Source organism: Oncorhynchus clarkii, chromosome 9 (genome assembly GCF_045791955.1).
Source record: "Oncorhynchus clarkii lewisi isolate Uvic-CL-2024 chromosome 9, UVic_Ocla_1.0, whole genome shotgun sequence".
Taxonomy (NCBI): Eukaryota; Metazoa; Chordata; class Actinopteri; order Salmoniformes; family Salmonidae; genus Oncorhynchus; species Oncorhynchus clarkii.
In genome coordinates this window covers 30,121,574-30,148,692 of record NC_092155.1, presented here as the reverse complement: position 1 = coordinate 30,148,692, position 27,119 = coordinate 30,121,574, and the positions used below count along the sequence as shown (strand labels likewise).

Here is a 27,119-nt window from a genome sequence, read left to right as displayed (position 1 = left end):
TGTGCGCGTGATGATGCTCATTACATGCTCCATTTTCAAGGCTTTACCGCACAACGCTTCCTGGTGTATGATACAATGATAAGCTGTCAGCTCACCTGTCGCGTTTTCCTCTTGCATCTTTTCCCGTATCTTCGCCACCAGTCCGCTCCTGTGTCCACACATCGCAGGTGCTCCGTCGGTTGTCAAACCCACGAGTTTTTCCCAAGGCAGCTCCATCTCATTTACACATCTTGACACCTCTTCATACAAATCATGCCCCGTAGTTGTGCCATGCATAGGACGTAAAGCCAAAAACTCCTCTGTCACGCTTAGGTTGGAGTCCACTCCGCGGATGAAAATTGACAACTGGGCAATGTCAGAAATGTCGGTGCTCTCATCCACAGCCAAGGAATATGCAATAAAATCTTTTCCCTTTTTCACAAGCTGCTCTTTTAGATTGATGGACAACTGGTCTACTCTCTCGGCAATGGTGTTTCTGCTCAGACTCACATTTAAAAAGAGTTGCCTTTTTTCTGGGCAAACTTCGTCACAAACTTTAATCATGCAGTTTTTGATGAAATCCCCCTCCGTAAATGGCCGGGCTGATTTAGCGATCTCTTCTGCCAAAATAAAACTGGCCTTGACAGTTGCGTCCGCGTGTGTGTCCGCGTGTTTCGTTTCATAATGTCGTCTCAGATTATACTCTTTCAGTACCGCCACACTTTCTCCACACAGAAGACACACAGGTTTTCCAGCTACCTTCGTGAACATATACTCCGACTCCCACCTTGTTTGAAACCCCCCGTTCTCAGTATCCACCTTCCGTTTTGCCATTTTTGATGGGTATCTGAAAGTTAATTTTACTGTGATGCTGACGACTGCTGTGCCAATAAATATTGAAATGAAGCAGCCTACTGCTCGGTGCGTCACCTTTGCATTGTGGGAAATGTAGTATTGGTGCGTGTAAAAGATCTGCGGGCTGCCGGCTTGCTGCGGGCCGGTTCTAATAATAAATCAAGATCATCCCAGGGGCCGTAAAAAACCTTCTTGCGGGCCGGATGTGGCCCGCGGGCCTTGACTCTGACATATGTGCTGTAGAAGCACCTTTTGACAGCGATTACAGCTATGAGTCTTTCTGGATAATTCCTATAAGCGCTTTGCACATTTGGATTGTACAACATGAGCACTATTTTATTCTTCAAGCTCTGTCAAGTTGTTTGTTGATCATTGCTAGACAGCCCATTCAAACCTTGACATAGATTTTCAAGCCGATTTCAGAAAAAACTGTAACTAGACCACTCCGGAACATTAACTATTTTGGTAAGAAACTCCAGTGTAGATTTGGCCATGTTTTAGGTTATTGTCCTGCTGAAAGGTTAATTTGCTCCCAGTGTATGTTTAGAAAGCAGACTGAACCATGTTTTTGATTTAGGACATAAAGTAAATTTATTTGCCACATTTTTTGCAATTTTACTTTAGTGCCTTATTGCAAACAGGGTGCATATTCTGTACAGGCTTCCTTAGTTTTACTTTGTCATTTAGGCTTATTGCGAAGTAACTACAATGTTTATCCATCCTCAGTTCTCATATCACAGCCATTAAACTCTTAACTGTTTTAAAATCACTATTGGCCTCATAGTGAAATCCCAGATCGGTTTCCTTCCTCTCCGGAAACTAGACAATTTCAATTACTTTCACTGGTAAGGAGGACAAACTGAGAAGTGAACTCTCATTATTAGATCTTCAATATTCAAATATGATGGAAGGATTGGCGTTTGAATTTGGTCAAGTTTGTGTGTAAAAACTATTGTTATCCATCAACAATAATAAGCCACCAGGTATAGACAACCTAGATAGGCAAACTATTGAGAATGGTAGCAGACTGTATTGCCACCCCTATTTGCCGTGTCTTTAACAAAAGCCTAAAGGACTGTGTGTATCCACAGGCATGGAAGGAAGCTATAGTAATTCCACTACCTAAAAATAGTAAAACACTCGTTGCTGGCTCTAACAGCCGCCCAATCTGTTTGCTGCCTGTTCTCAGTAAACTGATGGAGAAAATTGTTTTGAACAAATACAATGCTATTTTTCTAATAAGTTAACTACTGACTTTCAACTTGTGACTCCGATGACTGATTGGCCAAAAGCTGTATTTTTAGATTTCAGTGCAGCCTTTGATTATTATTGATCATAATTTGTTTTTGAAAAAAACTCACTTGATATGGCTTTACATCACCTGCCATCACATGGTTGGAGATTTAATTATCCAGTAGAACTGAGTATTCTTCAATGGGAGCTTCTCTTACATCGGATACAGTGCATTTGGAAAGTATTCAGACCCCTTCCCTTTTTCTACGTTATGTTACAGCCTTATTCTAAAATTGATGAGGGGGAAAAACTATTTGATCAATCTACACACAATACCCCATAATGATCTAGGGAAGGGTACCAAAAAATGTCTGCAGCATTGAACAGTGGCCTCCATCATTCTTAAATGGAAGACATTTGTAACCACTAAGACTCTTTCTAGAGCTGGCTGCCCGGCCAAACTGAGCAATCGGGGGAGAAGAGCCTTGGTCAGGGAGGTGACCAAGAACCCTATGGTCATTCTGACAGAGTTCGTCTGTGAGATGGCAGAACCTTCCAAAAAGACAACCATCTCTGCAGCACTCCACCAATCAGGCCTTTTTATAGTAGAGTGGCCAGGCGGAAGCCACTCTTCAGTAAAAGGCACATGACAGCCCGCTTGGAGTTTGCCAAAAGGCACCTAAAGGACTCTCAGACCATGAGACAAGATTCTCTGGTCTGATGAAACCAAGATTGAACTCTTTGGCCTAAATGCCAAGCATCACGTCTGGAGGAAACCTGGTACCATCCGTATGGTGAAGCGTGGTTACAGCATCATGCTGTGGGGATGTTTTTCAGCGGCAGGGACTGGATAACAAACCTAAGCACACAGCCAAGAACACACAGGAGTGACTTCGGGACAAGTCTCTGAATGTCCTTGAGTGGTCCAGCCAGAGCCTGGACTTGAACCCGATCTAACAACTTTGGAGAGACTTGAAAATAGCTGTGCAGCAACGCTCCCCATCCAACCTGACACAGCTTGAGAGGATCTGCAGAGAAGAATGGGAGAAACTCACAAATACAGGTGTGCCAAGCTTGTGGCGTCAGACCCTAGGAGACTCGAGGCTGTAATTGCTGCCGAAGGTACTTCAACAAAGTCCTGAGTAAAGGGTCTGAATACTTATTTCAATTGGATAATTCAATTTTATAAATTTGTAATAAATTGTCAATGTCAACCTGTTTTTGCTTTGTCATTATGGGGTATTGTGTGTAGATTGAGGGTGGAAAATACTATTTAATCCATTTTAGAATAAGGCTAACTTAACAAAATGTGGAAAAAGTCAAGTTAATCTTCTCTGTTTTTACAAATGATTTGTCACTTGTCTTAGAAGAAGCTAAAATGACTATGTGTAGTGTGCAATCATCAGCATACATCAGCACCTACAGCCAGTGAGCGCACAGACTCTTGGCAAGGAGTTAGTGTAATCTGTTCTGAAATACAAAAACAATTGTATTTGGTTCAAAGCATTCTCTTAACCCTAAACCATTGAAGAAGTTGAACTCCTAGCATTGGATAGTCAGTTATCATGGTCAAGTCATATTGACAAATTTGTTGTGAAGATTGGGAGAGGTAGCCTATGTCTTATTTTTTTATATGCGGTTTTGACACAGATCAACTGTACCATATTGATGTCTGGTAATAATTAAACTGTTAAGAACAAATTTATTTACAATTACTCCCTACCAAGAGACAATAGGATGCCTGGGGGGGGGGGGGGGGGGCTGGGATTAAGAATGCAGGACAAAACACACATGATAAGAGACACCACAACACTACATAAAGAGAGACCAAAGACACACAGCACAGTAGCATCACATGACAACAACACGGTAGCGACACATGGTAGCTGCACAAACATGGTACAAATATTGTTAGGCACAGACAATGGCACATACGGCAAAAAAGTATAGACAACAATGCATCACGCGAAACAGCCACAACTGTCAGTACGAGTGTCCATGTTTGAGTCTTTAAATGAAGATAACGGTCCAGTTTGAGTTATCTTCATTCAAAAACTCAAACATGGACAGTTTTTTTTATTTTATTTTTGCAGCTCGTTCTACTCGCTAGCTGCAGTGAACTGAAAAGAGGAGTGACTCAGTGATGGGTGTGCTTTGGGGACCTTTAACACAATGTGACTGGCAGAACGGGTGTTGTATGTGGAGGATGGGGGTTGCAATAGATATCTCAGATAGGGGGGAGTGAGGCATAAGAGGGTTTTTATAAATGAGCATCAACCAGTGGGTCTTGTGACAACCAGTTTACAGAGTAGTATAGAGTGCAGTGATGTGTCCTATAAGGAGCATTGGTGGCAAATCTGATGGCCGAATGTTAAAGAACATCTAGCCCCTTGAGAGCACCCTTACCTGCCGATCTATAAATTACGTCTCTGTAGTCTAGCATGGGTAGATTGGTCATCTGAATCAGGGTTAGTTTGGCAGCTGGGGTGAAAGAGTGATTTACTACAGAGGAGACCAAGTCTATATTTAACTTTTAGCCTGCAGCTTTGATATGCGCTGAGAGAAGGACAGTGTACCGTTTAGCCATATTTATTTATATAGGAGGTTAATAAGTGTGTGGCAAAGCTGGGACTGAGTTTTAAAAAGTTATCCTGTGTGACCACTGAGTGCCCAAACTTGACAGGAAAAAACGTTGGCCTTTTGAAAAGGACACAAGATCAAGTAGCTGAGCTGAACCCAGATCAGAAAATTATTTTCCTGCATTGCATTATTCATCAGGTGCTCTGTAAATGTGTCCTGAAAATGAGCCATGTTGTGGATACAGCCAATAAAATGGTAAACCTCATAAGAGCGAAATCTTTAAACCACAGACAGTTTGTCTCACTGTTGGAAGAGACAGTCAGGTCATGCAGATCTCCCCTACCACACAAACGTGAGATGGCTGAGTTTGGGGAAGGTGCTTAAAAGGGTGTGGGACCTGAAGTCGGAGATTGATGAGTTTTTGCAAATGAAAGTAAAATGTGGATTTCTCTCAACTGCAAGAAAGAATGGTTTAATTATTTTGCCTTAACCGTGGACATCATGGCCCTCCATGAATGAACTGAATTCCAAACTACAAGGGAAGGGCCTTTTGCACATCAGATGTACAGCCTTGTCAAAGCCTTCAAGGGAAAATTACTCCCCCTGACCCGCCAAGTAGAAGCCAACAATCTCACCCACCTTCCACAACTAGGCTGTTCCCTATCAGATGACCAGTGGGAGAAGTATACATCGCTGCTGTATGCTTTGAACAAGGAGTTTTCTCATCGTTTTGAGGATTTCAAAGTGTTGGAAAATGACATGCTGTTGCTTCTCTCCTTTCACCTTCAATGTGGATAACGCTCCCACTGACCTGCAATTTAAGCTTATCGATCTTCAGTCTGATGCAGTGATTGGAAAACAATCAAAACAATGTCACTGATGAGGTTCTATGCATCTCTCGATGAACAAAACTTTCCAAAGATTAGGAGTCATGCTCAGAAGATGTTTGTACTGTTTGGGTCAACCCATGTATGTGAAGACATTTTCAGTGATGAAATATAACAAGTCAAGACAAAGATTCTCTTACTGACTCTCAGCAATCCTGCGCATAGCGACGTCAGAAACTATACCTGACTTCACTGCTCTAGTCAATGCCCATCAGAGACTTCACTCCTCACACTGATTGAGTAGTTGAAATGTAATGTTGAGCTCACTCTTTCCTATGTTTTTGTGCATACCCGTTAACAAGAATTTTGTCCGTGGTGCTGAATGCAGTGTACTTTTCCCTCCGTGTAGTTCATTGCATGTTTAATAATGAAAATACCTACCAAAAGGAGAACATGGATATGGTTTATTTCTGTGGATGTTAATAAAGTAAAATAAATTGCATATCTGGATGTGATTTACAGTATATATCTGTCAAGTCATACACATGATATATAATCCTGTAATATGATTCTGGACCGCGATGGCAAAAATATATTCTAATGTGGCCCTCCATGGAAAATAATTGCCCAGGCCTGCTCTAAACCTTTGGCGGTAGTAATGACACCGGTGGGGAGAGGGGCATTCTTCTTACCAAACCACATGACCTTTGTTTTGGAGGTGTTCAGAACAAGGTTAAGAGTAGAGATTGTTGTAGAGAGATATTTAACAAAGTATAAGACGATCATCTGCATATAAATGGATGAGAGCTTCCTACTGCCTGAGCTATGTTGTTGATGTAAATTGAGAACAGCGTGGGGCCTAGGATCGAGCCTTGGTGTACTCCCTTGGTGACAGGCAGTGGCAGAGACAGCAGATGTTCTGACTTTATACACTGCACTCTTTGAGAGAGGTAGTTAGCACACCAGACCAAAGACCCCTCCGACACCATTACTCCTTAGCCAGCTCACAAGAATGGAATGGTCTACCGTATCAAAAGCTTTGGCCAAGTCAATAAAAATAGCATCACAACATTGCTTAGAATCAAGGACAATGGTGACATCATTGAGGACCTTTTAAGATTGCAGTGACACATCCATAACCTGAGTGGAAAACCAGATTGCATACCAGAGAGAATACTATAGACATCAAGAAAGCCAGTAAGCTGATTTATTGACAAGTTTTTCCAACACTTTTGATAAACAGGGCAAAATAGAAATATGCCTATAACAGTTCGGATCAGCTTGATCTCCCCCTTTTTAAATAAAGAATGCACTGTGGCTGCCTTCCCAGAAAGGAGAGACCAGTTAAAAAGGTCTGAAAGGCTTGGCAATGATGGGGGCAGCAACCTTAAAGAAGGAAGGGTCTAAACCATCTGACCCAGATGTTTTTTGGGGGTCAATTTTCAGGAGCTCTTTTAGTACCTCGGACTCAGTGACCAGAAAGGGAGAAACTTTGTAGCACGGCAGGGGAAAAAGAGGGGATAGTCACAATGGAATGGGTTGGAGATGAGGAAATGTTGGACGGGCAAGGAGGCATGGCTGAGTCAAATAGGAATCCTGACATAATGAAGTGGTGATTAAAGAGCTCAGCCATGTTCTTCTTGTTCTTCTTGTCAGTAACAACCACAGTAACAACCACATCAACATTAAGGAACATGGGCAGCTGTGAGGAAGAGGGTTTATTCTCTAGGTCTTTAACCGTTTTCCAGAATATCTTGGGGTTCGACCCACAGAGAGAGAACTGCTCCTTAAAGTAACCAACTTTGGCCTTCTGGATAACCTGAGTGCACTTATTTTTCATTTGCTTGAATGAGAGCCAGTCAGCCTGAGTATGTGTGTGCCAAGCCTTTCGCCAAATGCAGATCTTGAGGTGGAGTAACTCTGCAAGATCACCTGTTTTTAATTCTCATTTTCTTTATGGGTGCGTGTTTGTTACCACTGAAAATATCAAAAAAAGAAGGTCCAAGCGTCTTCGACAGAGGGCATCAAGCTGATTCTATACCAATTTACAAGGCTTGCTCATTAACGTTTTTTTAGCAAGCATCTATGACAAATCAGGACAAGTCGTTTCACTGAGCAGCCGTTACAGGCTGTAAAACATTGATTACTAAGATCATTACAGAAAACACCAGACTGAAACCGATCAGGATTATTTGTGAGGATAACACTGAGGTGAGTAGCCTTTTCTGGGTGTTTGGAGTTATATCTTTTGGAAATGGTAACAATCTGAGAAAGATTTAGGGAGTCCCATTGCTTTAGGACTTGGTCAGGTGGTTTAAGCATGTCCCAGTTTAGGTCACCTAGCAGGACAAATTCAGACTTAGTGTATGGGGCCAGGAGAGAGGTAGGTAGGGTACAGGCCGGTGCTGATGGAAGACTATAGCACCCAGCAACAGACAACAAAGAGCTATTGGAAAGTTTTTTTATTTTTATGCTTAAAACCAGCAAATCAAATTGTTTGGGGACAGACTAGGTGGAAACAACTGAGCACTGAAGGTGATCCTTGGTAAAGATTGCCACTCCCCCACCTTTTGGAAGAGCTGTCTTGCCAAAAACAAAGGTATAACCAGAAAGGTTAACATTAGTATTCAAAACACTCTTCCTTAACCACGTCTCAGTAATGACAAACACATCTGGATTGGAGCTGTAAACCCACACTTTCAATTGATCCATTTTATAGGTAATAAGCTTCTAGTGTTAACGTGCAGAAAACCCAGGCTTTTACGAGAGCAGCAATCAGTGAAGCAGATATCAGAGCAAGTCCAAATTGGGGCTAGCAACAGTAGATGGGCCATATTCATATATACTGTATATATGAATATGTATATATGAAGTGTGTAAATAGTATTTTTGTTGTCTCTGGGTGTCTTTCCAATATATAAGTATTTTTTTTAATTTAATGCAGTATGTTCTGTACTTTGTCATGTATTCTACATTTTATGTGGAGCCCAGGAAGAGTTGCTGCTGCATGTGCAGTAGCTAATGGGGATCCTACTAAACTAAACATACACATAGCCAATGAAGGAGAGGGTTCTGTTTCGTATTCATTATGAGTCAGGTGATTGTAAGTGAACCTATTGATTTAAAGCCGTCTTGTATTTCTTACATTTACAATGTTCTAAAACTTGCATTTCCTTTTCCTATTTAGACGAGCTGTCCCATTAAATGACTGATGTGGAGGAATTGTGTGTGCAGGAAAATGACATCTTGGGCTGGGAGAAGGGAACTGGGAAGAAATGGGGCAAGAGTAAGAAGAAAGGAGGAGGGACGGACCTAAGTCTGGAGGAGATAAAGAAGCAAGCCGCTGTGCAATGTCTGCGTTCAGCATCTGATGAAGTAAGTGCCGTTCACTCCAGTGTCGCCACATCTCTTCACCCCATGTTTTTGTATGCGTAGTCTACTCACAGCATTGCTCATGCACTCCTGAGAAATTGAAATGATATATTTCACTTTGACTCTTTGAAGCTTGAATATTCAGGAGCAGTTGCATATAATGATAATTAGTACAGCAGTTCTGTGGTTATTTTGGCACACACCAGCTTGTAAGCTACAAAGCTGAATATGTTGAGCCATTGAAGAATAGCAGAAGCATGTACAGTGCCTTCAGAAAGTATTCATACCCCTTGACTTATTCCACTTTTTGTTATGTCGTGCCTTTTTCTCAGGAGTGGCTTCAATCTGGCCACTCTCCCATAAAGCCCAGATTGGTGAAGTGCTATAAACTGTCCTTCTGGCAGGTTCTACCATCTCAGCCAACAAACTCTGTAGTTCTGTCAGAGTGGTCATTGGGTTCTTGGTCACTTCCCTGACCAAGGTCCTTCTCGGCTGTTCGCTCAGTTTGGTTGGATGGCCAGCTCTGGGTAGTTTCAATTTCCAAATGCTTGAGACCACTGTACCCTTGGAACCTTCCAACACTCTAGAAATTGTCCGGGCTCTGGCTGGGCCACTCAAGGACATTCAGAGACTTGTCTTGGCTGTGTGCTTAGGGTTGCTCTTTTGGAAGGTGAACCTACACCCCAGTCTGAGGTCCTGAGTGCTCTGGACCAGCTTTTCATCAAGGATCTCTGTACGTTGCTCTGTTCATCTTTCCCTCTCCTGACTAGTCTCCCAGTCCCTGCCGCTGAAAAACATCCCCACAGTGTGATGCTGCCACCATGCTTCACTGTAGGGATGGTGCCAGGTTTCTTCTAGACGTTATGCTTGGCATTCAGGCCAAAGAGTTTAATCTTGGTTTCATCAGACCAGAGAATCTTGTTTCATGGTCTGAGAGTCTTTTTAGGTGCCTTTTGGCAAACTCACAGCAGACTGTTGTCTTTTTTTACTGAGGAGTAGCTTCCTTCTGGCCACTCTACGATAAAGGCCTGATTGGTGGAGTGCTGCAGCGATGGTTGTCCTTCTGGAAGGTTCCCCATCTCCATAGAGGAACTCTGGAGCTCCTTCAGAGTGACTATCGGTTCCAAACTTCTTCCATTTAAGAATGATGGAGGCCACTGTGTTCTTGGGGACCTTCAATACTGCAGAAATGTTTTGGTACCCTTCCCCAGATCTGTGCCTCGACAATCCTGTCTCGGAGCTCTACAGACAATTCCTTCCACCTCATGGCTTGGTTTTTGCTCTGACATGCATTGTCAACTGTGGGACCTTATATAGACAGGTGTGTGCCATTCCAAATCATGTCAAATCAATTGAATTTACCACAAGTACAACTTGATTGGAGTCCAGAAACATCTCAAGGATGATCAATGGAAACAACCTTGTGGTATTATGTGTAGATTGAATATATTTTTTTAAATCCATTTTAGAATAAGACTGACCAGCCTTATTTTGGGATTGCTCTCCAGGATTTTCACAGCCAGTGTGATGTAATGAGTGTTTACTGGCAATGTTGGATTGAGGTCAGCAAAGTGAAGAACTGTGAACCAGTGAAAGACTCCCATGTGCACTTACACTGTTACACTCAGTATTGAGATAATGTTATGTGTGACGTTGCAGAGGTGTCAATGCATGTAAGCGAGTGCACAGTTTAATAAACCTGCATTATATTCTGTCTGTGCCCTTTTCCCAAGCAAAATCCCCCAAAAAATGTCTGACATTTTCCTTAGTGGTTGGTTGGCAGTAGTATAGTATCAAAAGCAGCCCGTAGTAGATAGAGCTGGAGGGCGTATAGGGGGAAGGGTCTGCAAGGTAGAGGAGGAGTGTGCTGCTCTCTGGGGACTGGACTCTGCAGTCTTTTTTTTTTTTTTTTTACCAGCACATGCTGCACAGGATTGCAGCACAGAGAGCAGAGTGTGTGCGTGTTGCCCGTCAGCTGACCGGCATTAACACAATGATGCAAGAGGAAACACAGGACCAGGGGAGAAACGTAGCTTTTTTTTTTACTGGGCGTCATGGTAAGGAATGTCACTTTCTGTCAGAAAGAGTGCGAGAAGGAGGAGTGTGTAAATGTAAAACATTTTTGACTAATCCGGCCCTCAATATATAGCACTCCTCACCGAATGCAGTTGCTTTTACGATGGTGTCTATTGTCTGCTGTTCTGTTGAGGCATTTTGACATGGCTTTCTTTTTATAGACCTGATCGTTGCAATACTTTAAAAAAAATTTTTTTTACAGCAAAACAGATCACTTGTTCAGCAAATCAATAGGTACAAGGAAGAAGTAGGTGTCAGAACTTTGTCTAATGCCTGATATTTTGTAAGTGTTTTGATGGAAAGACAGGTGGTTGTTTGGGCTATGCTTAGTCATTCTCTCACAATATTTTTCCCTCTTAGCTAAATTTAACCAGTGTTTTACACAAGTACATAGAGTAGCCATCCAAATAGAAAAAGTTGTTGCAGGAGCTCTATTTTGGTGGCCTCTGATACATTATAAATGCCTTGATTCCATCTGAAATACGCAGCAAAATAATTGAATCCTTTGAGTTTACCTCTGACTGGAAAAATGTGTTATGATATTGTGTAGAAAGATATAACTACAGTGCCTTGTGAAAGTATTCACCCCCCCTGATATTTTTCCTATTGTTTTCTTACATCCTGGAATTAAAAAGGATTGTTGGGGTGTTTGTATCATTTGATTTACACAACATGCCTACCACTTTGAAGATCAAGATAGTTTTAATTGTGAAACAAACAAGAAATAAGACGACAACTGAAAACTTGTGTGCATAACTATTCACCCCCCCCAAAGTCAATACTTTGACCCCTTTTTCAGCAATTACAGCTGCAAGTTTCTTGGGGTATGTCTCTAAGTTTGGCACAACTATCCACTGGGATTTTTGCCAATTCTTCAAGGCAAAACTGCTCCAGCTCCTTCAAGTTCTATGGGTTCCGCTGGTGTACAGCAATCTTTAAGTCATACCACAGATTCTCAATTGGATTGAGGTCTGGGCTTTGACTAGGCCATTCCAAGATATTTAAATGTTTCTCCTTAAACCACTTGAGTGTTGCTTTAGCAGTATGCTTAGGGTCATTGTCCTGCTGTAAGGTGAACCTCCGTCCCAGTCTCAAATCTCTGGAAGACTGAAACAGGTTTCCCTCAAGAATTTCCCTGTATTTAGCGCCATCCATCATTCCTTCAATTCTGACCAGTTTCCCACTCCCTGCTGATGAAAACATTGTCACAGCATGATGCTTGCACCACCATGCTTCACTGTGGGGGATGATGTTCTCGGGGTGATGCGAGGTGTTGGGTTTGCGTCAGACTTAGCGTTTTCCTTGATGGCCAAAAATATCAATTTTAGTCTCATCTGAGTACCTTCTTCCATATGTTTGGGGAGTCTCCCACACACCTTTTGGCGAACACAAAGTATTTGCTTATTTTTTCCCGTTAAGCAATGGCTTTTATTGGCCACTCTTCCATAAAGCCCAGCTCTGTGGAATGTACAGCTTAAAGTGGTCCTATGGACAGATACTCCAAATTCCGCTGTGGAGCTTTGCAGCTACTTCAGGGTTATCTTTGGTCTCTTTGTTGCCTCTGATTAATGCCCTCCTTGCCTGGTCTGTGAATTTTGGAAGGTGGCCCTCTTTTGGCAGGTTTGTTGTGGTGCCAAATTCTTTCCATTTTTTAAGTAATGGATTTAAATGATGCTCTATGGGATGTTCAAAAGTTTGGATATTTTTTTGTAATTCTCCACAAATTTGTGACTTGTTTGGAGAGCTCCTTGGTCTTCATGGTGCTGCTTGCTTAGTGGTGTTGCAGACTTGGGGCCTTTCAGAACAGGTGTGTGTGTGTGTGTGTGTGTGTGTGTGTGTGTGTGTGTGTGTGTGTGTGTGTGTGTGTGTGTGTGTGTAGTGGGGCAAAAAAAGTATTTAGTCAGCCACCAATTGTGCAAGTTCTCCCACTTAAAGATGAGAGGCCTGTAATTTTCATCATAGGTACACTTCAACTATGACAGACAAAATTAGAAAACAAAATCCAGAAAATCACATTTGTAGGATTTTTTAGGAATTTATTTGCAAATTATGGTGGAAAAGTATTTGGTCACCTACAAACAAGCAAGATTTCTGGCTCTCACAGACCTGTAACTTCTTCTTTAAGAGGCTCCTCTGTCCTCCACTCGTTACCTGTATTAATGGCACCTGTTTGAACTTGTTATCAGTATAAAAGACACCTGTCCACAACCTCAAACAGTCACACTCCAAACTCCACTATGGCCAAGACCAAAGAGCTGTCAAAGGACACCAGAAACTTGTTTTGTATTGTATTGTAGACCTGCACCAGGCTGGGAAGACTGAATCTGCAATAGGTAAGCAGCTTGGTTTGAAGAGATCAACTGTGGGAGCAATTATTAGGAAATGGAAGACACAAGACCACTGATAATCTCCCTCTATCTGGGGCTCCACGCAAGATCTCACCCCGTGGAGTCAAAATGATCACAAGAATGGTGAGCAAAATTCCCAGAACCACACGGGGGGGGACCTAGTGAATGACCTGCAGAGAGCTGGGACCAAAGTAACAAAGCCTACCATCAGTAACACACTACGCCGCCAGGGACTCGAATCCTGCAGTGCCAGACGTGTCCCCCTGCTTAAGCCAGTACATGTCCAGGCCCATCTGAAGTTTGCTAGAGAGCATTTGGATGATCCAGAAGAAGATTGGGAGAACGTCATATGGTCAGATGAAACCAAAATATAACTTTTTGGTAAACTCAACTCCTCGTGTTTGTAGGACAAAGAATGCTGAGTTGCATCCAAAGAACACCATACCTACTGTGAAGCATGGGGGTGGAAACATCATGCTTTGGGGCTGTTTTTCTGCAAAGGGACCAGGATGACTGATCCGTGTAAAGGAAAGAATGAATGGGGCCATGTATCGTGAGATTTGTGTGAAAACCTCCTTCCATCAGCAAGGGTATTGAAGATGAAACATGTCTGGGTCTTTCAGCATGACAATGATCCCAAACACACAGCCCGGGCAACGAAGGAGTGGCTTCGTAAGAAGCATTTCAAGGTCCTGGAGTGGCCTAGCCAGTCTCCAGATCTCAACCCCATAGAAAATCTTTGGAGGGAGTTGAAAGTCTGTGTTGCCCAGCAACAGCCCCAAAAACATCACTGCTCTAGAGGAGATCTGCATGGAGGAATGGGCCAAAATACCAGCAACGGTGTGTGGAAACCTTGTGAAGACTTACAGAAAACGTTTGACCTCTGTCATTGCCAACAAAGGGTATATAACAAAGTATTGAGAAACTTTTGTTATTGACCAAATACTTATTTTCCACCATAATTTGCAAATAAATTCATAAAAAATCCTACAATGTGATTTTCTGGATATATTTTCCTCATTTTGTCTGTCATAGTTGAAGTTTACCTATGATGAAAATTACAGGCCTCTCATATTTTTAAGTGGGAGAACTTGCACAATTGGTGGCTGACTAAAGACTTTTTTGCCCCACTGTATACAACTTTAAATGACTGAAAATGTATGAATTCACTCTGTTAGTTTTGGATATTGTCTAGGCCGATATGATCAGGACTATTTTCTAAGTAAGAGAACATTACACTTTAAACTAAAACACACGTGTTACTCGTAAGAAGTAATGGTGCATATTGCTCAATTTAATTTGTGACCTACCTTTTAACTGTGTTTAAATTAAATAATTTGAAACCATAGTAAAACAGAAACTGTTGTACAACTAAACATCAAGGAATCAACAGTGCGTCCCGGGTGGCGCGGCGCAGTGGTCGAGGGCACTGCATCGCAGTGTCTGTCAGAGATAATATTCTGTCTTTTACCAGCCTTTCATGTCAATTTGACCAATTAATACATTTGAGTTTTGGATTGAAACAAAAATTGTTCCCAAATGCTGAGTGACCACCCGCCAACTTGTCTGGTGAAATATACATTGTGGCTAATGTACAGCAGGTGTTTAATTTCCCACCCTGTAGACCATGTTTGAGGTCTGGGGAAAATCTGGAAAATTGTGATAAAAAAAAAAAAATGTAGTTACCCTTTAATTCAAGCGCACACCTAGCAATAGGCTGTTTAACCAAAAATATTGTATTTTAAGCTTTTTGAAGCTGGTATACAAAACAGAAAATAAGATGCAAAAACAAAATTTAAGAATGGTTAGCATAGAAATAAAACGGATCTACCGCTTCTTATAGACTTGCTTTCAATGAGTGACAGATCTGTAAAGCCTACCACATTTCCATCTGAATTTGGTCAGATCACCCAAAAAGAAAAGTTACATATTGCAGCTTTAATTGAAGACTTTTCATTAGCATCATCGCTAACAGCTTTACAAAGTGGCAGACTTGAGTACTGCACACAGAGGTTGCAAGAAATACGAATCACTAACGCATTTTGTTCATGTCGTATGATAAACTTGTGCAAATTAATACATTTAGTTGATTCCCTATTAAAGTTAATGCACTTTTGAATATTGTTGAATTCCGTTTTAATGCCTGGTTTCTGTGAGGGCCCTGATTATAAAATGAGGCTCTCCACTACCTATTGTTCCTGCAGTGATGAGTTACCAGCTTCATAATTTATCAGCAGATAATTGCCAAAAAGCCAAGGCCTATCAGTAGCCTATGCAATTTAGGAAGACAAATGAAGGATTCCCCCCACCGATGCGATTCGGTAGGCTACTCAGACTGACGAATATGAGTCACTCAATTTAGCGTCACTGTCTGGCAAGCCCCAAAATTTTAGGAAAGGAAATCCTTTGGTTTACGTATCCCGTGGACTTATACCATGGACATATAACCACGTTGCATGATATATGAATGGCAAAGGGATATAGGAGAATGACCGTATTCAGTCAGTTTGACACCTTTTTATAAACTAGTCAACACTTGCTGTTCAGTTGTCAATCAACAAACAATAAATTGCCTACTTGGCACCACGACTCCGCGTGGCTGGCTATTTGAAAGAAAATTAATAAAATGTTAGAACAATAATTAGGCTTTTGGATTTTGACTCCTCGTTACCACTTACATTACATGGGATGTGCCAATTCACGAGCATCATGCTTTCTCTCCCTCCTCCGCGTAAAGAAATTCGACTGCAACCAGATATCTGTACAAAATGACGAGATGCTCATGTCTCCGCTTTAAAAATGGGAGTTGTTGTCCCAAAGCGGGAGGCGACATGCTTAGATCCAAAATAAGCCCATAGAAACACATTGGGCTTATTTTGGCGAGAGTGAAACCTCTCGCTTTGTCTCTGCTGCGTTTCCCAGTCATCGCTCGCTTTGTGACTGACAGGCACCTATCCTATCAATAGATCGCTAGAATATGCAAATCGTTCATTCTAGTTGGAGAGGGCTCGACAAACCTATCGAATTGAAACTTTTAAATGGGGCGGCAGGGTAGCCTAGTGGTTAGAGCATTGGACTAGTAACCGAACGGTTGCAAGTTCAAACCCCCCCCCCCTGTCGTTCTGCCCCTACTAGGCCGTCATTGAAAATAAGAATTTGTTCTTAACTGACTTGCCTAGTTAAATAAAGGTAAAAAAGGTTAAAAAAAATAAATAAGTAGTCTAGTTAATCTGAAAAATGTAGCCGGTTGAAAATCTTTGTGTGTAACCGTGATTAGCCGTCAGTCGCTAATGGAAACACTGATTTAACACGGTCATGGTAGAGCATGCCCGTGCCGACAGTCAGCTGGTTAGACTTCTGTCAGCCCTATGTTAATACCCTCTAGTCAGTGTTACAATGGGGGTCAAAGTTTGCCTTTGAAAAAAGCATATGTTCAAACCCCTAAGTGTTATTGATGGATACATCCCATCACTTTATGAATGGTCTGATCCATTCTCTTCAATGGATTATTTGCTAGATGTTACATTCTCCCTAATTATTTCCCCACAGAACTCTGGAATTGAGAGCCTGGTCGAGGAGCTTTGCTCCAAACTCAAGGACATCCAAAACAAACAGAAAGGTTTGTATCTTGGGTTTATACATTTGTATGCCCTAGTAAATATAAAAACACTTCAATGATGACACTTCTTATCATATTGCTTATAATTCTTCACAGAAGAAAAACCGCTCAACAAATCTTATGGATCTCAGTCTCCTGAACAAGTTGAGTCCTCTTCCTCAAAGGACCAGGTGGAAATGTATGTTTTTTAATTTTTTTTACCCATAACCACAATACTGTCCTGAGTAGCTGGCAGAACTAGTTGATTTAGTTTTCTGCCCATTAAACATGTGCTCATTCATTTTATTATTTCTTAATTGACAACATTTTCTCTCGTTGTTGCAGGTATTATGAAGCCTTTCCTCCTTTGTCAGAGGGATCTGTTTGTCTCCAAGAGATCATGACGGTGTGGAACAAAGCTAAAGCCAGCGCTTACTCTGGCTCATCATCCTCTGCAGCCCCGCAGACCAGCACTGACACCTCCTCCCCAAAAGATTGCAACAGCGATGGTGAAGCTGCTAATGAGAGAACCCCTGAGGCATGCAGCACTACCACTAACCCAACCAGCGAGAGAGCCCAACAGCGACGCAGCAAGAAGGAGAAAGAGAACCGATACCATGGTGGCGCAACAGCGGAGGACAAGGCTGCCGTTCACAGCAAGAGGCAGGCGAGGCACAGGTCAGAGTGCAAGTATCGGCCTCGCTCCTGGTCCTCTGGCTCTAGCGAGGCTGGCTCGAGCTCCAGCGGGAACCCAGGCGATTCCAAAATCTCCAGCAGGAAAGCAGTCAGAATCAGGCACAAGTCCAAGGAGGCGGGCAGCAGGAGTAATCGGGGGCGCAACAGAGGACAAGTGAAACTGGCTCTGCAGGCCATTGACAAAGAGGGGCGCAGGAACGCTGGAGGCGGCAGCAGCAGCAGCACCACTGGAGGCTCTGCAAGGCAAACACAGCTCTACAAAAAGGGGAACAGGCCGCTGAAGGAGATTCGAAAATATCCAGGTTGGGGGGACGCAAAGGAGTCCGGAGCTGAGGCCAGCAACAAAAAGGAGTACATGGAAGAGCCCCTGTGGTACACAGAGCCCATCACAGAGTATTTTGTACCTTTCAGTAGCAGAAAGAGCAAACTGGAAACAAAGTACCGGAGTAAGGTGGACTCTCCAGACGACTCGACTATGTCCGCTAACTTTGAAAGGCTGTCTGAGAGAATGCAAGGCATCTACATTGCCAACGCAAGCTTTCAGAGGGCGTATCTGGCAGCGGGAACCTTTGTGGATGGGCACTTTGTTGAGGTGCCAGGCGACTCAAATGAGGAGGCTAACGACCTCAATGGGACCTCAAGCTTCCCTCCGCCTGAGGATAGTAGAGATTTAGATGATGACCATCTGTCTGAATTCACTCACTTCTATGAAGTCGATATTTATCAATCCATATTGGATCCTAGTGCCTCAGACTCAGTACAAGAGAGTCGGATCTTGAGCATGATTCGACAGAATAGCGAAGAACAAAGAGACTTTGAGACAGAATGTTGTTTAGTGTTAGATGGCCTTGAGCTGCAAGGGGAAAGTGCAATAAGGGTGGACTGTCAGGAAACTTTGGCAGCTGATGGGTTCTTCATGCAGGATTTGGAAAACATGGCTCAGATCTGGGGATGTTATTCATCCTCTAGCTCTGAAGATAAGGATGGAGAAAGCTTTGTAGGGGACTCACCCGTTCAGCTCTCCCCCGCTTTGGACGGTGTTACATTCACCATCAGCACTGGAAACCTGGAGGAGCCTCATCTCCCAGAAGCCACGAGCGAAGCGTCTGGTCTGAACAACTCCTGCTTCTCTCTTTTTGAGCTCCAGTACGATAGCCCCACTCTTTCTTTTCCCTGCGACTCACTCACCGTTGGTCAAGAAAACAACACAGATTCAAGTAGCTGTCTAGAACCACATTGTAACAAGCAGTCTCGTTTGCTAATTTGGACCAAAAATAGTGCCTTCGATGAAACTGAACATTGTTCAAACCTTTCAACCCGAACCTGCAGTCCATGGTCACATTCGGAAGAGACGCGTTCAGACAATGAGCAAATAAATGTTCATACAGAGGAGTCCGCTCTAATTGGCAATGAAGAGATGAATTGTATAATCCTCCCCATCTCTGGTACATACCTAGAGGAAGAAATCCTGGACTTTTTACAAGAAGACACCGGTCGTCAGTGCGATGAGGCCAATGTTGGCACAGTGTCCAATCCGACCTTCGCAAAGAAATCTAAATTGGAGTCCATTTGTGGGATAGCGTTAGAACAGTATGATGCTGGCATGTTTTCGCATGACACAAACCAACAGTGTGACAACTACAGCTCAGGGATAATAAAGGACATTTGGACAGCTATCGGAGATGGAGATCCTGAACTATCACTAGGAGGAGAGAAGCCAGGCGAGGGCTTGTTCTCCAAAGAGTCGAGCAGCTACCACTGCGGTTGTCTTGACGTGCAGGTAAAGGAAGTTGGTCCCATCCAGGGGCCTCTGAAGAAGGCAGTGCAGCACTCTGAGTACCACCTGTGGGAAGGCAAGAATGAAGAGCAGGCCCTCCTGGCCAAAAACAAACTCTCGAAGATTAATGCTTCCGGGGATTACATGACGCCGTCCAAGCCCTGGGACGTGAACCCTGAGAAAGACAACACATCGTTCATCCTGGGAGGAGTGTACGGAGAGCTGAAGACATTCAGTGGTGATCAGGACTGGGCTGTGGTGCCGCCTGGCGACGCGAGAGGCAGCCTGCTACAGTGTGCCGCTGCTGCCGCCTCTGCCTCAGATGTGGTCACCATTGCTGGTACAGACGTGTTCATGAATACTGGCAGCTGCTTTGCCCCTGGCCATAAGCCCTTCTGGAGGCCCCTGGTCTCCTTCGGGCAGAGCGACCAGGCTACTAAAGGAAGTGGGGAAGGTTTGAATAAGGGATTTTCTTTAATCTTCCATGAAGATTTACTCGGATCCTGTGCAGGCTTCCAAGGCGAAGAGCCAGGACTCGACAACCCGTTTGCGTCCTTCGATCTGAACAATCAGTTCTCTCAAGTCCTCCATGTAGAATGCTCCTTCGAGCCTGAGGACATGGCTTCGTTCAGCCCGGGGTTCAAGCCCAAGTCTATATTGTGCTCGGACTCTGAGAACGACGCTTTCCACCCACGGCTATACGGCATCAACCAGACCACCCAATACAGAGCTATCCGCATCTCCCCCAGGACTCACTTCCGACCCATATCCGCCTCAGAGCTGTCGCCCGGTGGAGGGAGTGAGTCGGAGGCTGATTCTGAGAAAGAAGAGGAGAAGAGTGTTCCATTCCTGGCCCTGCCAGATGTCTTCGATGACCCTCAGGCAGACCTCAAACCGCTAGAGGAGGACGCAGAAAACGAGGGCCCCTGCTACGGGAAGTCAGAACTGGAATCTGGTAAGTTCCTGCCCAGATTGAAGAAGTCTGGCATGGAGAAGAGTGCCCAGACCTCACTGGATTCTCAGGAGGGCTCTAGCACCCTTCTGCCAATCGCTGAGCAAGAGATTTGCTTAGACTGCGAAATGGCAGCCGCAGCAGGAGCAGCAACATTGATGGCAAGTGGACGGATAGACGTCCCAGTCAATCAGATTCAGAAGGAAGAATCTTGCAGAGAGAAGGAAGCCTGCAAATGTGCAGCGGCTGGTCAGTGTCCCACATATGGGAAAACCTATGACTTCATTGAAGATTTGCATGAGGTAAGAATCTTATAAGAATGTCTAGGTGGGTTGGATCAGAAGAGACTTTAAATTTTTACAATGAAACAGTTTCCCCTGCGTTAGACTAATACCTTGCCTTTCTTCTTTTTAGTTCCCTCTATTAAATATTAGTGGACAGGGAGGAACTGGCAGCCAGCAAGATGAGTGCTGGTGGCAGAACAAACTCTGTTCCCCCCTTTTCCCCGGATCTCAGTGTACAGGTATGATCAATCAGAGTTGGGGTAAATATATCTTGGGCCTATGGCTGGGATTACCTCATTTTTATTGCTTTAAATTTGGAAGCTTTAGATTTTATTTTGTTTGTCCTGACAGATGCAGATGGGTCATGAATTGGTCATTTTATATGCAACTACTTAGTTTAAACTGAATTACAAATATTAAAATGTGTATTTTAGTTGCAAGTCATCAGCATTCACAGCCAGCATATTCATTCCTATAGGTTTCAGCTATTCAGAGTGCTTTAGAATAGACATACCTGTCAGCCAGGCCAACACCAGCGCTCTCTACCTCCCCCCCCAGTGACACAATCTTCAAACATGTTCCAGTTAACACATTTGAATCCAGTGATCAAATACAAAATGTTCTGTTTTGCTTTAAGCTGAGGCTAAATTAACAAATACCCTGTGCACAAGCTCACTGTACTGGAGGCCATCTTTCTCACCCAATGTCTTTATTCCTGCAGGGAGCAGCAACATCTGATAACTAGCTCTGTGGAGTGTAAGCCTATTGTCGAGAGGATATAACCTCTTCTCGTTTGACTGCACCTCTACTAGCAGATATAGGGGAGACCTCAGGACCGGGAAACCAAAGGCTTCTGGACAGAGGAACCCCTCACCACATCCCAACCCTGCTGATTTTCATTTACTAACTTGAATCGTATGTAATCAACAACCACAACAAAAGAGTGAAAATATGAAAAAAAAAAAAAAAAAAAGTTCTACATGTCTTTGTGATGCGATATCTGAATACATGCATACATAGATTTGCTTTAGTTGATTTTTCCAGACATTAATAATCTTCATTAGTCACAGTTAGATAGATATAAGGGACTCTTGTTTTTCCTTCCATCGGTTTTTCCAGCTTTCTTTTTGCTTTTAAACTAGGATACTGGTAGTTGTGGTGTCCAAATGGTTGTGCCTGTCCTACTAGTCTCATTCCTTCTTTACTAGTGTAACTGCTACAATTTCCATGAATTGACTGTGATGTCGCTCTTCATAACGTTGTATGAAAGCACTGCGATAGCATCCTCTTTTTCTTTCTCCACCCCTATCATTCAGAAAGTGAAGGAAGAATGTGGCGATTTTTGAGTTGTGCAATAATAGTTTATTTTGGTAGCATGGGTGCCTTTCTGAATGTGGAAAGAGAAAGAATGTGTGCATCTTTCCTCTGAAAAATCTGTATCAAAGATTCCCCCCCCCCCCCAGAAGTGTGCAAAGTTGCTCTAAATTAGTATGATTTAGAAGGGTGGTCGTCAATCTTTCAGAACCTTAGTAGTAGACGTAGGTAGTATGGTTTGTGGCAAAAAAAAGTACAAAACTTCCAAAAAAAGAAAAATATTTCAAAACTGATGTTCAATGCAACAAGAAAAAAAAGCACGTTTGAGTTCAATTTGGGGAGTAATGGCTCTTTGCAAAAATATTTAATTACAGTCATCCTCTACAGAGGCACCGATTTGGTGCAATCAAAATCAACTCCATAGTACAAACAATTGGTGCTATGAATTACTGTTGCAATATCGATATTGTGGCCGTGATCTGTAGATCCTGTAGTTTTGTTTGTTGAGGCAGAGTGGAAGGATATTTTGGAGAGAAAAAAAGAAAAGCAAAATAATTGACTGCTGATGGTTCTCACTTTATGTGGGCTTGGTTTTTATTTTAAGAACTAGTAAGTTAACTGGCCTGTAATAACAATTCAAGTAAATAGTTACAGGTATTTGATTTAAATATTGTTATCAGGTGGCAACAAATTCAGACTGTATTACAAGAATATAGTATCACTATGCTCATTGGACTGTAAGGTCTACAGCAGAAGCAGGATATTAAAGGCAATAAATAAAAAATGTATGCTGACACTACTTAACTGAAAAGTGTAATATAAAACAGAGGAAAAGGTGATCAACCAAAAATTACATAATTCCACCGAAGTACGAAAATATTACATTTTTATTTAGAGGGGTGTTTTACTTTCATTTTTGGTATACAGTAGCCAGTATACAAACATTTCTCACTTTTTTACGTGTGCGTACGTGTGTGTCTGCATTGAACACGTACAGACATTGGTTCAAAATGACATTGTGTGCTAGATCTTTACCAAGAGAAATGCTAAATATATTTGTGCCCCAAACCCTCTAAGTGCAAGTGCACAAACTACGTTTAATTTGAGGCCCTAAGATGTTGGATTGATTGTTTTTGTGGCCTGTGCATTGACTATTAAATCACATCTTTAGACTAAATGCGTTGTGCATATCTTTATATCCCTGCAGGGGGATATTTCAGGTTGTTGTTTCCCTCCTTCCCTTTCAAAATATTAGTCCATATACCATTTTTGGGGGGAACTGGTTGAATATTTTCGCCCTCAGAAGACTTAGGAATTGAAGCACAGGCAACAAATGTTTGTTACCATGCCCCCATGTACTCTTGTGATGCATTCGTTGCGCAGCCCAAAATATGTCTGCCAACAACATGTGCACAAACGGGTTTAAATGCACTGTCACAAGGCACAGTGTGAGCACTGTCATTGATCCTAGGTTTTTACTATTCATAGACCTCTTAATGGACAGTGGTATCTTGAGTTGGTTTGGCAAAGTCAATAGCAAACTGTTTCAATTTGCCAGGGCCTCAGTGTCTGCCCCATACTTTATTGTATGTTCTTCACTTGTGTTAAACCGATCGAAACGTGAATGAAAGACTGCTCAGAAAATTTCTGGCTGCTTTCAATTCCTATTTTATTTAGACAGTTGTCAGTCACTCAGGAATACTTAAATACTAAACATTTGTTTTTAAAGTAGGTGGAAAACAAGTATGTGGCAGTGCATCAGTACTTTCATTCAAGAATTAATTTAGTACTGAAACTTTATTTGAGCAAAAAATTGACATGTGTTTATTAATCCCAAGATTTGTACAGTTAATTGTACAGCACTTAGTTTTAGAGCTAACTTTTGAAGCTGGCCGAGCAATTTGAGATTGCATAGGTAATGTGAGGATGACCTTTTCATGGCCCTCGGTCATATGCAATATCTTGGCGCATGTAAACTTAAACATTTAAGCGTATGTGGGGGAAATTCACTTAATTTAGCATGAAAAGTTATTTTTGAGTGAGGGAGAGCTGAAAAAATAAAGACCCAACCGTTATGGAGTGTCTTTCAAATAAAAGCAGCATGCCAACATCACACCATCTCTTTAAGTTGAATAAATAAAACAGGTTCTAATTATATAAAATAAGTACAGGTGAGGTTAAAGAAGTGATAATAAAAATAGAAAAATGGTGAGTGTGGATATGAGACTGAGTCACAAAGCACTTAAATAGATGCATTTCCTTCAAACTCCCATGTATTTTCATTTTTATGTTCTTCCATGGTAAGGTTTTGTTTATATATTGAGAAGAAAAAAATTTGGCGAGAAAATGCATCAAGTGAGAGTATGCATTTGAAACTACATTGAAAAGGTTTAACAAATTGAGTTTTGATTGTACTGTGGTCTGAAGAACAGCATATCCAGCACTGAAAACCAGTTTTCCTTGTCTCTTCATTTCCACTAGATGACACCCTCCCATCCCAGCTCATCCCATACCTTACTCCCTCATCCTTCTCCCAACTGTGTCAAGTGGTTGTATTGTTTTAATTTCATGTACACCCCGAGTAAATTATTTTTTTCATTGGAGTTTTTTTTTTAAATCGAATAAAGGTATAAACCAAATCACCTCAGGTTCTGTTCATGTCTTATTTGCACAATGTTCACTGTACTTAAGGATGCTTTGCCATTAGTTCAGTGTTATAATTAATGGGCATAATAGTTGTAGAGAATATCAATATAAAGAATTTGATATCTTGAGAAAGTGTATCTTTACACTGAAGGCAGTATTCTGCAGAAATTAGTCTCCTTCCTGGCTCCACATTGAAACCAGAGGGCAGATACGATCTGCTACATACAGATACAATAGTCCTAATAAATGGTACAACCTTGTCATCTGTCTATGGTCAAATATATTGCAACTACTTTTATTTGCTCTTGAATTGCTGGACTGAAATATACACTTTATACATTATGTGGTCATAGGAAAGTGATTGACTTTAAATTCTGCATATGTGGAGACTGAGTGAAAATAATCGAAAACCCCACATTGCATTACGTCCAATACAGAATAGCAGCTAAGTGTCACAATATAAATGCATAGAACACCATCTGTTTTCATTGTCATCTGGCGTCCTAATATAACATTCTAACAAGGACTCAATTTACCATAATGTTCAACTTACCACAAGTTGACCACTTTTGAGAAACTTGTCCTGTTAGTGATGGTGACATTGGATGGAGACAATGAGACGATTATTCACGCCTTGGCGGCTGACAGGTGAAGTCATCGACGCAGTCGTTTTCTTGGCTCGATTACATTGCGCTCAATTCGGTAAGTTTATTTTAAAATGGCTGCGGAAGCACCGAGACAGGTATGTTATTACAAAGACCGGATAAATTTACCTAGTGTCTTTTCATAGAATATAAACCAATCCAGATTGTGTAGTTCTTTAATGCTCTGTTGTAACGTTTGAGCAACACTATCGGCTTTAATAATGGAAAACGGAAGCGTATAGAACTGACGCAGCGTATCATTTGAGACGTTGGCAATCGCGTGAACGAGTCGTTTGCCAAGTTGACATGATTGGCATTTGTGGCACTTTTTAAGCCAACAAAATGACACATTCGTACGGCTCGTACTTTTACCTATCACGGCTGAATGACACTGTGTGTGTGTGTGTGTGTGTGTGTGTGTGTGTGTGTGTGTCAATGAGTCCTAAAAGCGTACTTAACAGACACTTTCCTCTGTAAACAAACATCAAGCTATGCTTAGAGCGGAGGTGAGGTTAAGTAAGTTGCAGCAACGTATCATCATGGTCCGATCGAGGAGCCGACAGCAACCTGCCCCGTCGATCCCCCACCTGTAGCATCAACATGGCACATTCCACGGAGGGGACCAACAACCGGAGAGGAAGTGGTAGGTAAACTGTCGTTTTTGGCATTTTGATTTAGGCTAGTAGTGGAGCTGGAGCAACAGGTGGGGTGATATGCAAATCAGTAGCCTATTTATTCATAATGACATAATTGCCTATGGCACTGGCAATGAAAGTGCAGTTGCAAATGATTAGAAATTCATAGTGATTGCCACTCAATGGTGATGTATTGAACTTAATACATTGTGGTTGGAAGAACCTAATTGTGTTTTCCTCTAGTGACAGTCTAACTCAACAGTAGTGGTGCGTGGGTAAAATCACTGAGGAAGCCAAGCCAGTAAAGAATCCATACTTCAACCGATGTTATGATAATTGCGTTGTTGGCTCTATAACCCATTCGTTCATATGCCAGTGTGATATCCAATAAGGCCGTGACAACAAAAATAAGTCACACTATGGCGGAATAAATTCAACTACACATGTTTGTTTCATCACAACTGGAGACCAACATCTGTCCGGTGAACTCCACAAAGAACATATTTCATGTAAGGAAGAGTTATATGACCTGCAACATGGTCAAGCAAGTTCATGTTTTCAACAGTTTATTAACAAGAACCACAGAGTTATCACAAGTCAGCACAAAGACAACAGGAGTACTGCACTTTCAGCACCATTTCAACTTAAACATTTTAAACATAATCAAATCAAGTCTACACTTAGTTTAATACACTGAAAACAAACTTAAAGATACTGAAAACAATTTAGCCCAATCAATGTTGCTAAATATCGTGTTGCTGTACATGGTACTGATTTCTGTGTGTGTGCGCGCATGCGTGCAGAGGTGATTTTTGTGTTGTTTTTTTACTTTCCCGACTTGTAGACTAGTTGAATGCTAATGCCATCCTCTTTTGTGTTGGCTAACTGTCTATGGCTCTGTCATACTGTACGTTTTTAGTTTTTGTTGTTGTAAGCTAGCAAGCATTTTAGCTCGGTAGCCTAACTTCATCGCATGGGCAACAATGAACCAGCTAAGTTAGCTAGCTAGTTAATGTGAGCCTAAAAGGGCTAGGCTATGTATTGAACTTCAATCGTCTCAGGCCAATGGCACAACATTCATTAATGGTTAGATCAGAACTGGTGTCATAATCATTGGCCTGTACAGAGAATTAAGTCAAAACCATGAGCTAAATCCCCATCTCCATCCATGGCTTAGGAAAGGCCTGATTTAGCATGCAACCCAAAGTTGAGCTCAGTTCAACGCTGATTGGCAATTTCTTTATAATTGTTTTATCAAGGGAGGCCAAATGCTTGCTGACATCAATCAATCAATCAAATGCAA

General features: G+C 42.1%; 2 protein-coding genes across 2 annotated transcripts in view; both read left to right on the top strand.

The window, feature by feature from the left end:
• Positions 1 to 22,675, top strand: part of LOC139416200 (uncharacterized protein KIAA0232-like) — a 33,016-nt gene extending 10,341 nt beyond the window's left edge. Inside the window, exons 3-8 of the mRNA XM_071164584.1 lie at positions 8,709 to 8,849; positions 16,820 to 16,889; positions 16,986 to 17,067; positions 17,214 to 20,595; positions 20,708 to 20,816; positions 21,299 to 22,675. Coding sequence (XP_071020685.1) covers positions 8,709 to 8,849; positions 16,820 to 16,889; positions 16,986 to 17,067; positions 17,214 to 20,595; positions 20,708 to 20,816; positions 21,299 to 21,315 — 3,801 coding nt within the window. The 3' untranslated portion in view covers positions 21,316 to 22,675. The remainder of the gene's footprint in view (positions 1 to 8,708; positions 8,850 to 16,819; positions 16,890 to 16,985; positions 17,068 to 17,213; positions 20,596 to 20,707; positions 20,817 to 21,298) is intronic.
• A 2,999-nt stretch (positions 22,676 to 25,674) lies between these two features.
• LOC139416199 (TBC1 domain family member 14-like) overlaps positions 25,675 to 27,119 on the top strand; it is a 70,292-nt gene continuing 68,847 nt past the window's right edge. The window contains exon 1 of the mRNA XM_071164583.1: positions 25,675 to 25,824. Within this exon, the coding sequence (XP_071020684.1) occupies positions 25,782 to 25,824 (43 nt within the window). The 5' untranslated portion in view covers positions 25,675 to 25,781. The remainder of the gene's footprint in view (positions 25,825 to 27,119) is intronic.